Source organism: Mandrillus leucophaeus, unplaced genomic scaffold (assembly GCF_000951045.1).
Source record: "Mandrillus leucophaeus isolate KB7577 unplaced genomic scaffold, Mleu.le_1.0 Scaffold501, whole genome shotgun sequence".
NCBI lineage: Eukaryota > Metazoa > Chordata > Mammalia > Primates > Cercopithecidae > Mandrillus > Mandrillus leucophaeus.
In genome coordinates, this window is record NW_012105377.1 from 1,827,325 (window position 1) to 1,841,406 (window position 14,082).

The 14,082-nt window shown below is 38.4% G+C and overlaps 1 protein-coding gene across 1 annotated transcript in view; it reads left to right on the plus strand.

The window, feature by feature from the left end:
* HACE1 (HECT domain and ankyrin repeat containing E3 ubiquitin protein ligase 1) overlaps positions 1-14,082 on the plus strand; it is a 135,418-nt gene that overhangs the window by 44,838 nt on the left and 76,498 nt on the right. Inside the window, exon 7 of the mRNA XM_011996088.1 lies at positions 10,981-11,063. Within this exon, the coding sequence (XP_011851478.1) occupies positions 10,981-11,063 (83 nt within the window). The remainder of the gene's footprint in view (positions 1-10,980; positions 11,064-14,082) is intronic.

Sequence of the window (14,082 nt, forward strand, 5' to 3'; positions counted from 1 at the left end):
CATGCGTGGCCCACGCCTGGATAATTTTTTAAAAAATTTATAACTTTCTTTTTTAGAGATGGTGGTCTCACTATGTTGCCCAGATTGGTCTTGAACTCCTGGCCTCAAGCAGTCCTCCCACTTTGGCCTCCCAAAGCCTTGTGATTACAGGCATAAAAATAGCATTACTTTAAAACCATACACAAGTAGCTGTCTAGGTACTTAAGCTTTATTCTGTAATAGTTATTTAGTAGGGAGTTACTAGATTATCTGTGATTAATGTAGTTTATGAAGATATGTCAGATTAGGCATAATATTATTTAGTAATCTGAATTCAGAAGAATTATAATGCCTATGTTTTGATCAGTGGAATAGTGATTATGAACATGGACTTGGGTTTGAATCCCTGCTTCACTGTTTGTGTGTTGGAGTACAGATTACATGACCTCTTTGACACTCAGTTTTGTGCTTATAAAAGTGAAGAGAATATCACCTTTCTCACAAGATGCATTAAATGAAATGATAAATGCTTATTAGCACACTGTCTGGGTACATATTAGTGTTATTTACATTATATCATTACATAGTTTTTAACATTATAATTTATATAAATGTATAGTATATTTTGTTAAAATTCCTTTATTACAGTTTCTGGATTGCTAGGTTTTAATTGCGTATTGATATATATTTTCAGTGTATTGGCTTTCATCTCTCCTGAGCCAGTTGAGAGTTGAAGACTTATTTTCTATAATTTCTTTTTTTTTTTTTTTTTAACTTTTAAGTTCAGGGGTACAAGTACAGGTTTGATACATAGGCAAAGTTGTGTCATGGGGCTTTGTTGTAGAGATTATTTCATCACGTAGGTATTAAGCCTAGTATACATTAGTTATTTTGCCTCATCCTTTCCCTCCTCCCACCCTCTACCCCTTTGAAAGGCCTCAGTGTATATTGTTCCCCTCTATGTCCATGTGTTCTCATCATTGAGCTCCCACTTATTAGAGAGAACATACGGTATTTGGTTTTCTGTTCCTGTGTTAGTTTGCGAAAGATAATGACCTGCAGCTCCATTCATGTCCCTGAAAAGGACATTGTCACATTCTTTTTTTATGGCTGCATAGTATTCTATGGTATATGTGTACCTCATTTTCTTGATCCAGTCTACCATCAGTGGGCATTTAGGTTGATTCCATGTCTTTGCTATTGTGAATAGTGCAGCAGTGAACAAATGTGTGCATATGTCTTTATAAAAGAATGATTTATATTTCTTTTGGGTTTATACCCAGTAATGGGATTGCTGGGTCAAATGGTATTTCTGTCCTTAGGTCTTTGAGGAATCACCACACTGTCCTCTACAATGGCTGAAGTAATTTACTCCCACCAACAGTGTATAAGCCTTCCTTTTTCTCTACAACCTTGCCAGCATCTGTTGTTTTTTGACTTTTTTTTTTTTTTTTTTGAGATGGAGTCTCGCTCTGTCCCCCAGGCTGGAGTGCAGTGGTGCCATCTTGGCTCACTGCAAGCTCCGCCTCCCGGGTTCACGCCATTCTCCTGTCTCAGCCTCCCAATTAGCTGGGACTACAGGTGCCCACCACCATGCCCGGCTAATTTTTTTGTATGTTTTGGTAGAGATGGGATTTCACCGTGTTAGCTGGGATGGTCTCGATCTCCTGACCTCGTGATCCGCCGGCCTCGGCCTCCCAGAGTGCTGGGATTACAGGCATGAGCCACCACGCTCAGCCGTTTTTTGACTTTTTAATAATACCCATTCTTACTGGTGTGAGATGGTATCTCATTGTGGTTTTGATTTGCATTTCTCTAATCCGTGATGTTGAGCTTTTCTTTCATGTGATTTTTGGCCACATACATGTCTTCTTTTGAGAAGTGTTTGTTCATGTCCTTTGCCCACTTTTTAATGGGGTGGTTGTTTTTTGTAAATTTAAATTCCTTGTGGATGCTGGATATTAGACTTTTGTCAGATGCATAGTTTGCAGAAATTTTCTCTTGTTCTGTAGGTTTTCTGTTTATTCTGATGATAGTTTTCTTCGCTATGCAGAAACTCTAGTTTAATTAGATCCCAACTTTTCAGTTTTTGCTTTTGTTCCAATTGCTTTTGGCATCTTTGTCAGGAAATCTTTGCCCATGCCTAAGTCCTGAATGGTATTGCCTACCTTGTTTTCTAGGGTTTTATGGTTTTGATTTTTGCTTTTTTTTTTTTTTTTGAGACAGAGTCTTGCTCTGTTGCCCAGACCGGAGTGCAGTGGCACGATCTCGGCTCACTGCAACCTCCACCTCCCGGATTCAAGTGATTCTTCTGCCCCAGCCTCCTGAGTAGCTGGGATTACAGGTGCGTGCCACCACGCCTGGCTAATTTTTGTACTGTTAGTAGAGACGGGGTTTCACCATGTTGATCAGGCTGGTCTCGAACTTTTGACTTCATGATCTACCTGCCTCTGCTTTCCAAAGTGCTGGGATTATAGGCGTGAGCCACTGTACCTGGTCTGGGTTTTACATTTAAGTCTTTAATCCATCTTGAGTTAATTTTTGTGTATGAGGTAAGGAAGGGGTTCAGTTTCAGTTGTTTAACTATAGCTAACCAGTTATTCCAACACCATTTATTGAATAGGGAATTCCTTTCCCCATTGCTTGTTTTTGTCAGGTTTAGTGGAAGATCAGATAGTTGTCAGGGTGTGGTCTTATTTGTGGGTTTTCTGTTCTGTTTCATTGGTTTATGTGTCTGTTTTTGTACCAGTACCATGCTGTTTTGCTCACTATATATCCTTGTAGTATAGTTTAAAGTTGGGTAGTGTGATGCCTCCAACTTTTCTTTCTGCTTAGGATTGCCTTGTCTATTTGGGCTCTTTTTTGGTTTCATATGAATTTTAAAATAGTTTTCTCTAGTTCTGTGAAGTACATCAATTGTGGTTTAATAGGAATAGCACTGAATCTATATAAATTGCTTTGGGCAGTACAGCCATTTTACTGATAACGATTCTTCCTGTTCGTGAGCCTGGGATGTTTTTCCATTTGTCTTTTATTTCACTGATCAGTGGTTTGTAGTTCTCCTTGTAGAGATCTTTCACCTCCCTAGTCAGTTGTATTCCTAGTTATTTTATTCTTTTTGTGGCAGTTGTGAATGGGAGTTCATTCCTGACTTGCCCTCAGCTTGACTCTTAGTGTATAGGAATGCTAGTGATTTTTCCACATTGATTTTGTATTCTGAGGCTTTGTTGAGGTTGTTAATTGGCCTAAGTAGCTTTTGGGCTGAGACTGTGGGGTTTTTTAAATCTAGTGTTATGTCATCTGCAAACAGGGATAGTTTGACTTCTTTTCTTCCTATTTGTTTGGCCTTTTGTTTTTTTCTCTTGCTGATTGCCCTGGCCAGAACTTCCAATACTACATTGAATAGGAGTGGTGAGAGACAGCATCCTTGTCTTATGTTGGTTTTCAAGGTAATGCTTCCAGCTTTTGCCCATTAATTATGACACTGGCTGTGAGTTTGTCATAGATGGTTCGTGTTATTTTGAGCTATGTTCCTTAAATACCTAGTTTATTGAAAGTTTTTTTTTTTTTAAAAAAAAAAAAACACAAATGGATGTTGAATTTTATCAAAAGCCTTTTCTGCATCTGTTGAGATACGTGGTTTTTGTCTTTATTTCTGCTTATGTGCTGAATCACATTTATTGATTTGTGTATGTTGAACCAACCTTGCATCCTTGGGTTGAAGCCTACTTGATTATGGTGTTTAAGCTTTTTGATGTGCTGCTGGATTCTGCTTGCCAGTGTTTGTGTTAGGGATTTTTGCATCAGTTTCATCAAGGCTATTGGTCTGACATTTTCTTTTTTTTGTTGTATCTCTGCCAGGTTTTGGTATCAGGATAATGCTGACTTCATAGAATGAGTTAGGGAGTAGTCCCTTCTCAATTTTTTGGAATAGTTTGAATGGGAATGGTAGCAGCTTTTCTTTGTATATCTGGTGGAATTCAGCTGTGAATTCTTCTGGTCCTGGGGTTTTTTTTAGTTGGCAGGCTTATTTTCTATAATTTCTATAACAGTAGGGAACACTGTTGCTACTCTCCATCTTACTTCTATTTTGGGACCTTACAGACACCGCTTCTAGGTCAATGATCAGAGGAAAGCCATGATTAGAAGGTCCACATAGTCCTCTTATAAAATAGTGACCGAAATACTTGTTTTTCTTATATTTATAAGCTATACTTGACTACTCGTTTTCAGTTTAGAGGAATTACATAGATAATAATGTAGTTTTATATAACTTTTTATTACATAGATTATAGAATTAATGTTGGGATAGAAGTAAATTTAAATAGACATGTGAATACTATGTCTTAAAAATATTTTATTAGTATTAAAATCTTCTAATAAGGATGCTAGTCCTTTGAACCACCCTTCCTCTTTGTCAAGCCATGATCACCAGAGGCAACAATTATCAACTTTTTAAACTTTTCCTTTAGTACGTATTTCCAAATGATAAGCTTCCGTGACTCTTTCTTAGTTTATGACTTTTAGATATTATTTAATCATTTCTTGTTATGGTAAATGATTTATAAGTTTTGATTAGACAATATTGGTTATATATAAAGTATTATTTACTGCTCAGTCAGTAATACTGTAATAACGTTCTTTTTTGAGGATGACTATTTTTCTTGAATAATTGGCTTTGTTCAATTTTCTTTGTATGGATCAGCACTTCTTCATCTATATGCTCCTATAAAATATCTCTTCATACTCTCTTCTACAAAGACAGATTCATTAGATAGTTTGTCAGTAACATCTTTTTTTCTCCTCCATATATTAGTTCATTTTCACCTGATATAAAGAAGTACCTGTGTCTGGGTAATTGAAGAAGAAAAGAGTTTTAATTGACTCACAGTTCTGCAGGCTTAACAGGAAGCATGACTGGAAGGCCTCAGGAAACTTACAATCATGGTGGAAGATGAAGGGGAATCAGGCAGCTTCTTCACATGGCAGCAGGAGAGAGAGAGTGTGAGGGGGGCGTGCCACACACTTTAAACCTACAGATCTTGTGAGAACTCATTCACTATCACAAGAGCAGCAAGGGAGAAATCCGCCCCCATGATCCAGTCACCTCCCACCAGGCCCCTCTTCCAGTTTGACATGAGATTTAGCGGGGACACAAATCCAAACCATATCATTCCACCCCTAACCCCTCCCAAATCTCATGTTCTTCTCACGTTGGAAAATACAATTTCCCTTCTCAACAGTCCTCCAGTCTTAACTCATTTCAGCATTAAGTCAGAAGTCCACAGTTCAAAGTCTCATCTGAGACAGATAAGTCCCTTCTGCCTATAAGCCTGTAAAATCAAAAACAAATTAGTTACTTCCAAGATACAGTGAGGGTACAGGCATTGAGTGAATGCTCCAAGTGGGAGAAATTGGCCAAAACACAGAGGCTATAAGCCCCATGCAAGTGTGAAACCTAGCAGGGCTGTTGTTAAAGCTCCAAAATAATTTCCTTTGATTCCGTGTCTCATATCTGGGGCACACTGATGCATGGGTTGGGATCCTGAGGCCTTGGGTAGCTCCACCCCTGTGACTCAGCAGGGTACAGCCCCCTAGATTTCTTTCACAGGCTGACGTTGAGTACCTGTGGCTTTTTCAGGTGCACAGTGCAAGCTGTCAGTGGGTCTCCTATTCTTGGGTCTGAGGGTGGTGGCCCTCTTCTCACAGCTCTACTAGGCAGTGCTCCGGTGGGGACTCAGTGTGAGGGGTTCTAACTCCACATTTCCCGTCTGCACTGCCCTAGTAGAGGTTCTCCATGAGGGCTCTACTCCTGTAGCAGACTTTTGCCTGGACAGCCCGGCATTTCCATACATCCTGTGAAATCTAGGCAGAGGTTCCAAAACATCGTCTCTTGCCTTCTGTGCACACCTGCAGGCCCAACACCACATGGAAGCTTTAAGGCTTGGGCTTGCACCCTCTAAAGCAGTGACCTGAACTGTACCTTGGCCTCCTTTAGCCATGGCTGGAGCTGGCACTGGAGCATTTAGGATGCAGAGCACTAAGTCCCGAAGCTGCACAGAGCAGTGGGGCCCTGGGTCTGGCCTGTGAAGCCATTTTTCCCTCCTAGGCCTCCAGGCCTCTGATGTGTGGGGCTGCAGTGAAGGTCTGTGACATGCCCTGGAGATGTTTTTCCTGTTGTCTTGGTTATTAACTTTCAACTCCTTGTTACTTATGTACACTTCTGCACCTGGCTTGAATTTCTCCCCAGAAAATGGGTTTTTCTTTTCTACTGCCTGGTCAGGCTGCACATTTTCCAAATCTTTATGCTCTTTTTTTTTTTTTTTTTTTGAGTTGTGTTTTGCTCTTGTTGCCCAGGCTGGAGTGCAATGCGGTGATCTTGGCTCACTGCAATCTCTGCCTCCTGGGTTCAAGCAATTCTCCTGCTTCTGCCTCCTGAGTAGCTGGGATTACAGGAACCTGCCACCATGTCTGGCTGATTTTTGTATTTAGAGTAGAGATGGGGTTTCACCATGTTGGCCAAGCGGGTCTCAAACTCCTGACTTCAGGTGATCCGCTGACCTCGGTCTCCCAAAGTGCTGGGATTACAGGCGTGAGCCACAGTGCCTGGCCTTCTGTTTCCCTTTTAAACATATTCCAATTTCAAACCATCTCCTTGTGAATGCGTATAAGTGAATGCTTTCAGAATAAGCTAGGTCACATCTTGAATGCTTTGCTGGTTAGAAATTTCTTCCACCAGAGTCTGGGCATGCTGGGTCACACCTGTAATCCCAGCACTTTAGGAGGCCAAGGTGGGTGGATCACTTGAGGTAAGGTCTTCAAGACCAGCCTGTCCAACAGGGTGAGACCCCATCTCTACTAAAAACAGAAAAAATTAGTGGGGCGTGGTGGTGCACACCTATAATCCCAGCTACTTGGGAGGCGGGAGAATTGCTGGAACCTGAGAGGTTGCAGTGAGCCGAGATCATGCCATTACACTCCAGCCTGGGAGACAGAGTGAGACTTCGTCTCAAAAAAAAAAAAGAGGGTAATTTCTTCCACCAGATACCCTAATTCATCTGTCTCAAGTTTAAAGTTTCACAGATCTCTAGGGCAGGGGCAAAATGCTTCCACTCCCTTTTTGCTAAAGCATAGCAAGAGTGACCTTTACTCCAGTTGCCCATAAGTTCCTTATCTCTGTCTGAGATCACCTCAGCCTGGACGTCATTGTCCGTATCACTATCAGCAGTTTGATCAAAACCATTCAACGAGTCTCTAGGAAGTTCCAAACTTTCCCACATCTTACTGTTTTCTTCAGAGCCCTCCAAACTGTTCCAACCTCTGCCCCTTACCCAGTTCCAAAGTCGATTCCACATTTTCAAGTGTCTTTATAGGAGTGTCCCACTCCTGGTACCAATTTTCTATATTAGTCAGTTTTTCACACTGCTATAAAGAACTACTAGAGACTGAGTAATTTGTGAAGAAAAGACATTTAATTGACTCAGAGTTCTGCTGGCTTAACAGGAAGCATGACTATGAGACCTCAGGAAACTTACAATCATGGTGGAAGGCAAAGGGGGAAGCAAGCACCTTCTTCACATGGTGGCAGGAGAGAGAGAGAAAGAGTGTGAGGGGGGGATGTACCACACACTTTTAAACCATGAGATCTCATGAGAGCAACAAGGGGGAAATCTGTCCCCATGCTCCAGTCACCTCTCACCAGGTCCCTTCCTCCAATTCAACGGGAGATTTTGGCAGGGACACAAATCCAAACCATATCACCCTCTAAACCTAGAAATAATCTTAGTGTCTCTCCCATGTTTGATCTCCATATTCTAGATTCCATGTCTTCTATTTTGGTTTATTCTCTTTCTTTGGAGGAGGATATACTTCAGTAGCTTCTTGAGAAAAGGTGCATTGAAGGTAATTTAAAAAATAAAATAGTTAAACGTTTTTATTTATAAGCATCTATTTGAATAATAGTGTAGTTGGCTGTAGAATTGTGCATATAGAGTAATATATCTCACAATTTTGAAGGCTTTTTACATTTTAGATTTCTGTGTTGCTGTTGAGAAGTTTAATGCCCACATGATTTTTGTTTATCTCTGGAATCTTCTGTCCTTGATGTTATCATGAAATTTCACTTTGACATGCCTTGTTGAAGGTCTTTTAATTTGATAGACTAGACATTTGTTGAGCCTTTTAAACCTGGTACCTGATGTCTTTCAGTTCTGGGAACCTTTTTTGTATTATTTCTTTGTTATTCCCCTTTGATCCCTCACCCCCTTCTTTTTCTTTATTCTCATTTTCTGCAGTATGTCTCCCTTGATTGATTCACAAATTTTCTCATCTTTCCTATTTTCTATTTTGTCTTTTTATTCTACTTTGTAGAATTCCTGAACATTTTCTTTTTAAACTTCTGTTGAATTTTTACTTATTGCATTGTATTTTTGATTTCTCATTCCCTGAATATTTTCTACCCAATTTCCTTTTCTCATTCCATGGCATAATTTCTTTTCTGTTTGAGGTTGTCAGTTACTTTTCTAATTTTTATTGTTTTCTTTGGTTCCCTTTACTGTCTTTGTTATTCTGAGTTCCATTTTTTGGTTTGTTGTAATTTTTGTTTTTCAGGTTAGAGGCCTGCTTCAGTTGTATTTTAAATATTGTCTGTTCATTCGTGTATAATGGTGAGGCACTCAAATGTTGACTGGAAGCGTTGTGTACATGAGTTGAGTTTGTTGACTACTTGGTTTGACTGTATACCAAGGTTTCTCAGTCTCAACACTATTGGTATTTTGGATCTGATAATTCTTTGTTATGGGGGCTGTCATCTGCGTTTTAGGATGTTTAACTGCATCCCTGACCTCTACCCACTAGCTGCCAATAGCAGTTTCCCTTCCGCGGTCATAAAAATAAAAAAGTTGCCTCATGTTCCCAGAGGGAAATTTTAACCTTGGCTGGGGACGACTGCTATAGACCCATTGTTCCGAATTGGGCTGTTTCTTTATTTTTAATTTTTATTTCTTTTTAGACATAGGGTCTTGCTTTACAGATAGTGTCTTGCATGCAGCACCATGCTTGGCTAATTTTAAAATTTTGTTGTGGAAATGGGATCTCTCTAAATTGCCCAGGCTGGTCTTGAACTCCTGGCCTCAAATGATCTTTCCACCTTGGTTTTCCAAAGTCTTAGAATTACAGGCATGAGCCACTGTGTCTGGCTGAACTGAGCTGTTTCACTGGGGACTGTCTAATGCCAGTATCTGTAAGATTCTTTTCTGATGCCTGTATTGAGAGGAAGCTTTTAATTCCTTCTACCTGAGGTTTTTAAGCCTGCCTGCTGGATTTCTGGGAGCCTAGTTGGAACGTGGAGGCTGGAGGTTTTCACTTAATTTGTTGTTTTCATGATGGCTCCTCATCTTTGCTCCACCTGTGTTTCTTGGCTCCCATTCCAGAGACTCTCTGTTCACTTTGTGCAGAGAGTAAACTTCCCATCTTCTGAGACAATTTAAAGAGGGATAGTAACTAACTGGATGGGATGGGAAGAAAGGTCCTAATGGAGAGTCTGTTTCTTTTATTGACTTTCAACTATTCCTCCTATTTTTAGCTCTACATAACCATTCCTATGTTCCAAGGTACCTGGTACTTCCAATTTCCTCTATTCCTTTTTTTTTTTTTTTCTTAATGTGTGTGTTCTGGAGTAAGAATTTAGTTGCTTTTTGTTGGAATCTCCATTTGTGGGCAGTTAGACTTCAGCTTTCTTTGATCTGCTAAGTGAGTTACTATTTCTCCATTTGCTTGCTGTATTTCCAAAACTTACTGACTCATCCAGTATGCTGTTGTTTTCTTTCTTGTTCTTCTTACTTTAGGTGTTTAGTTTTATTATTTTACGGACATTGTGCTTTGTTTAAAAGCAGGAAAAAAGATGAACAGATATGTTCAATCCAGAAGTAATAAATGTCTAATTTCAAACTATTTTATTAAGGGGCCCTGCTCTGTTGTCCAGGCTGGAGTGCAGTGGTATAATATAGTTCATAGTAGCCTTGAGCTCCTGGGCTCAAACGATCCTCCTGCCTCAGCCTCCTGAGTAGCTAGGCCTACTACTATGATGTGCTACCATGACTAGCTCATTTTTTAATGTTTTTGTAAAAATGGGGTCTCACTATATAGAATAAACTGGTCTCAAACTACTGGCCTCAAGCCACCTATTGCCTCATGTTTTATGTTTTTACATTTTCTTCCTTTTTGCAGGAAAATCTCAAATTAGAATTTTAGGAATAAAACCATGTAAGTTTTTTTTTAAAAGGTTTTCAACTGGGCCCTATCCTGTCCTTAATCAACAGATATGTATTTTTAAGATTTTATATTAGCGTACTCTTTTAGTATGAGTCAAATGATTGGAGGAGTAGAACTTAGGGGACTAAGTATGTATTAATGGCAATCAGTGAAATTGAGCCTGTATATGCTACTGTTAATAGCAAAAGGGTTTGTTAGCTTTTTAAAATTTTATATTTTAATAATTATTCTCTTGACTTTGGGAAAGTTTTACTCTGGTGCTTATTTTTTTAGAGGTGAAGAATTCTGGTATTTAAAGCAATTTAAATTTAAATGTCTAAAGCAGTAGGGTCCAATTCACTAGCCACATGTGACTATTTAGATTCAAATGAGCTATAATTAAATACAATTAAAATTTTAGTTTCTTAGCTGTACTAGCCACATTTCAAGTACTTGGTAGCCATATGTGACTGCTGACTACTTTTGATACAGTGCTGCTCTAAAGACTTCCAGATTAGCACAATTTCTATTACATTGAGAATTCCACATGTATTGTGTTGTGCCTGAGAAACTTAGAGCTTACAAAAAGTTGAATTTGCTCAGCCGTAGAATTTGTCACATGTCCAGTCAGTTCCTATGTAAAGCTTCAAGCTGTGGAAAGAACTTTCCTTATATGGACTAAAATTGTGGTAATTGTATCTTTTGTTTCATTTCTCTGGCTTTACTTTTAATTATTTTTTTCCCCCTCAGACAGTGCAATGCTTGCTAGACAGTGGTGCTGATATTAACAGGCCAAATGTATCAGGAGCAACTCCATTGTACTTTGCTTGCAGGTATGATATTTTATATTTCCAGATGCTGTGTATACTCATGTATATATATGTATATAAAGAAATATATTTCCAGATGTATGTATACTCTATTTCTAGACACACATATTTCTGTGTATTTTCTAAAGCTCTCGTTTTCCCACAAATATTGTGCTCTCTTTTAAGATTAAGTATAATCTCTCTTTTAAGATGAAGTGTTATGTTTCTATTACTTAACTGCATGAGGAAAAGTATTTTCTGTTATATTTAATTGCCATTGCTTTTATGTTATATGTGGGAGCTTTTGATTTGCTTGATTACTTCAATTTTAGACTAAGTACTTATTAACAAAAGACAAATTGGTAACCTGGTAATTCCCATAGTTTACTGTATTCTGTAACCAGGTCACTTCCAGTGGGATAAGCTGTTGGAATATATCTTGATCCAAAGCCATGTCTTTATTTCTCTGTATCTATAACCAAAAAAAATCTTGAGTCAGTCTTGTTAGATGTTGTTATACATTAAGTTATTTTCGTATTTCTGTATTGGTTCATTTTCTTGACGTGTGCATTTCGTTCACTTATTCATTCATGTATTCATCAAATGTTTAGTTAGCACTCACTGTGTCATGCATTGTTGTAGGTGTGTAAAACAGTAATAAACTCTAGTCCCTAAGGAGCTGATAGTATAATTATACACATGCTGTCACACCCACACACATATATAAAAATATATACACACCTATCTATTATGTATTATGTAAATGTAGTTTGCAGTTAGCATCAGTTCACAGAACACTATAGTGATTCTTCTTTTTGATTTAAATTGTATGAATTGTAATATTTATTTCGGCCTTTATATCCCGATATAGAGCTCTCCAGAAAGCTCCTCTCTTCTTCTTTTTTTCTGTTTTATATCATTTTATTGGAAGTTGGTTTTAGGTTGAAAGACCTGCATTTTTTCTTGTTCAGCTTCTTTTTTGGGGTCTCTCATGTTCCTTTGATGAGACCGATTCAGATAATCTGTTTAACAACCCTGTATTAGAATTCAGGGGCTTTTGGGTTTCTAGACTTGCAGATCTTTCTGATTCCAGCCACTTTCTTAACATTATATTTATGATTTGGTTGCTTGGCTAGAAAACCAGTTCCTTCCATAGTGTCCTGAATTTATGAATAATACCATCATTTGATCCCCTGTAATCATATCCTTTCTTGAAGGGTTATCTTTAGATCAGACCTTTTTTTGAAGCTCCAGATTTGAATGTCCATCTCCCTGATTAACATCATCACTTAGAAGTACCGCAGAATCTCAGATATTAACATGTCCAAATATAGCTTCAGATTTTCCTCCTCAAACCTTTCCTCCAGTTTTTCCTCACCTTAATCAATAGAAACCTTATCCTCTCAGTTGTTTAAATTAGAAATAATTAGGTTATTTTTTATTTCTCTCTCTCTCTTTGTGAACTTGGAATTTATTAGTAAGTTCTGTAAATTCTACCTTCAGAATATGTTTGGAATCTCAACTTCTAACTCAACCGAAACCACCTTAATGTTGTTACCTTTTGCTTAGAGTACTTCAGTAATCTCTACACTGGTCTCCCTGATTCCTATGTTGTTTCCCTCCAGTCTCTTGTTTCCTCAGCAAAGTGATCTTAAAAAAAATGCTGGCTTCGTAAAATGAGTTAGGGAGGATTCCCACTTTTTCTATTGATTGGAATAGTTTCAGAAGGAATGGTACTAGCCATTCAGAGGAATGGTACCAGCTCCTCTTTGTACCTCTAGTAGAATTCGGCTGTGAATCCATCTATTCTGACTTTTTTTGGTTGGTAGGCTATTAATTATTGCCTCAATTTCAGAGCCTGTTATTGGTGTATTCAGAGATTCAACTTCTTCCTGGTTTAGTCTTGGGAAGGTATATGCGTCCAGGAATTTATTCATTTCTTCTAGATTTTCTAGTTTATTTGCGTAGGGGTGTTTATAGTATTCTCTGATGGTAGTTTGTATTTCTGTAGGATAGGTGGTGATACCCCCTTTATCATTTTTTGCTGTGTCTATTTGATTCTTCTCTCTCTTCTTTATTAGTCTTGCTAGCAGTCTAGCTATTTTGTTGCTCTGTTCAAAACAGCTCCTGGATTCATTGTTTTTCTGTGTCTCTGTCTCCTTCAGTTCTGCTCTGATCTTAGTTATTTCTTGCCCTCTGCTAACTTTTGAATTTGTTTGCTGTTGCTTCTCTAGTTCTTTTAATTGTAACGTTAGGGTGTTGATTTTTGATCTTTCTGCTTTCTCTTGTGGGCATTTAGTGCTATAAATTTCCCTCTGCATGTTGCTTTAAGTGTGTCCCAGAGATTCTGGTACATTGTGTCTTTGTTCTCATTGGTTTCAAAGAACATCTTTATTTCTGCCTTAATTTCGTTATTTACCCAGTAGTCATTCAGGAACAGGCTGTTCAGTTTCCATGTAGTTGTACGGTTTTGAGTGAGTTTCTTAATCCTGAGTTCTAATTTGATTGCACTGTGCTCTGAGAGACAGTGTGTGATTTCTGTTCTTTTACGTTTGCTGAGGAGTGCTTTACTTCCAATTATGTGATCAATTTTAGAATAAGTGCAATGTGGTGCTGAGAATAATGTATATTCTGTTGATTTGCAATGGAAAGTTCTGTAGATGTCTATTAAGTGTGCTTGGTGCAGAGCTGAGTTAAAGTCCTGGATATCCTTGTTAGCCTTCTGTTGTGTTGATCTGTCTATTATTTACAGTGAGGTGTTTAAGTCTCCCATTATTATTGTGTGGGAGTCTAAGTCTCTTTGTATGTCTCTAAGGACTTGGTTTATGAATCTGGGTGCTCCTGTATTGGGTGCTTATATATTTAGGATAGTTAGCTCTTCTTGTTGAATTGATCCCTTTACCATTATGTAATGGCCTTGTCTCTTTTGATCTTTGTTGGTTTAAAGTCTGTTTTATCCAGGATTGCAACCCCTGCTTTTTTTTTTTTTTCTTTCCATTTGCTTGGTAGATCTTCTTCCATCCCTCTTTTTTGAGCCTATGTG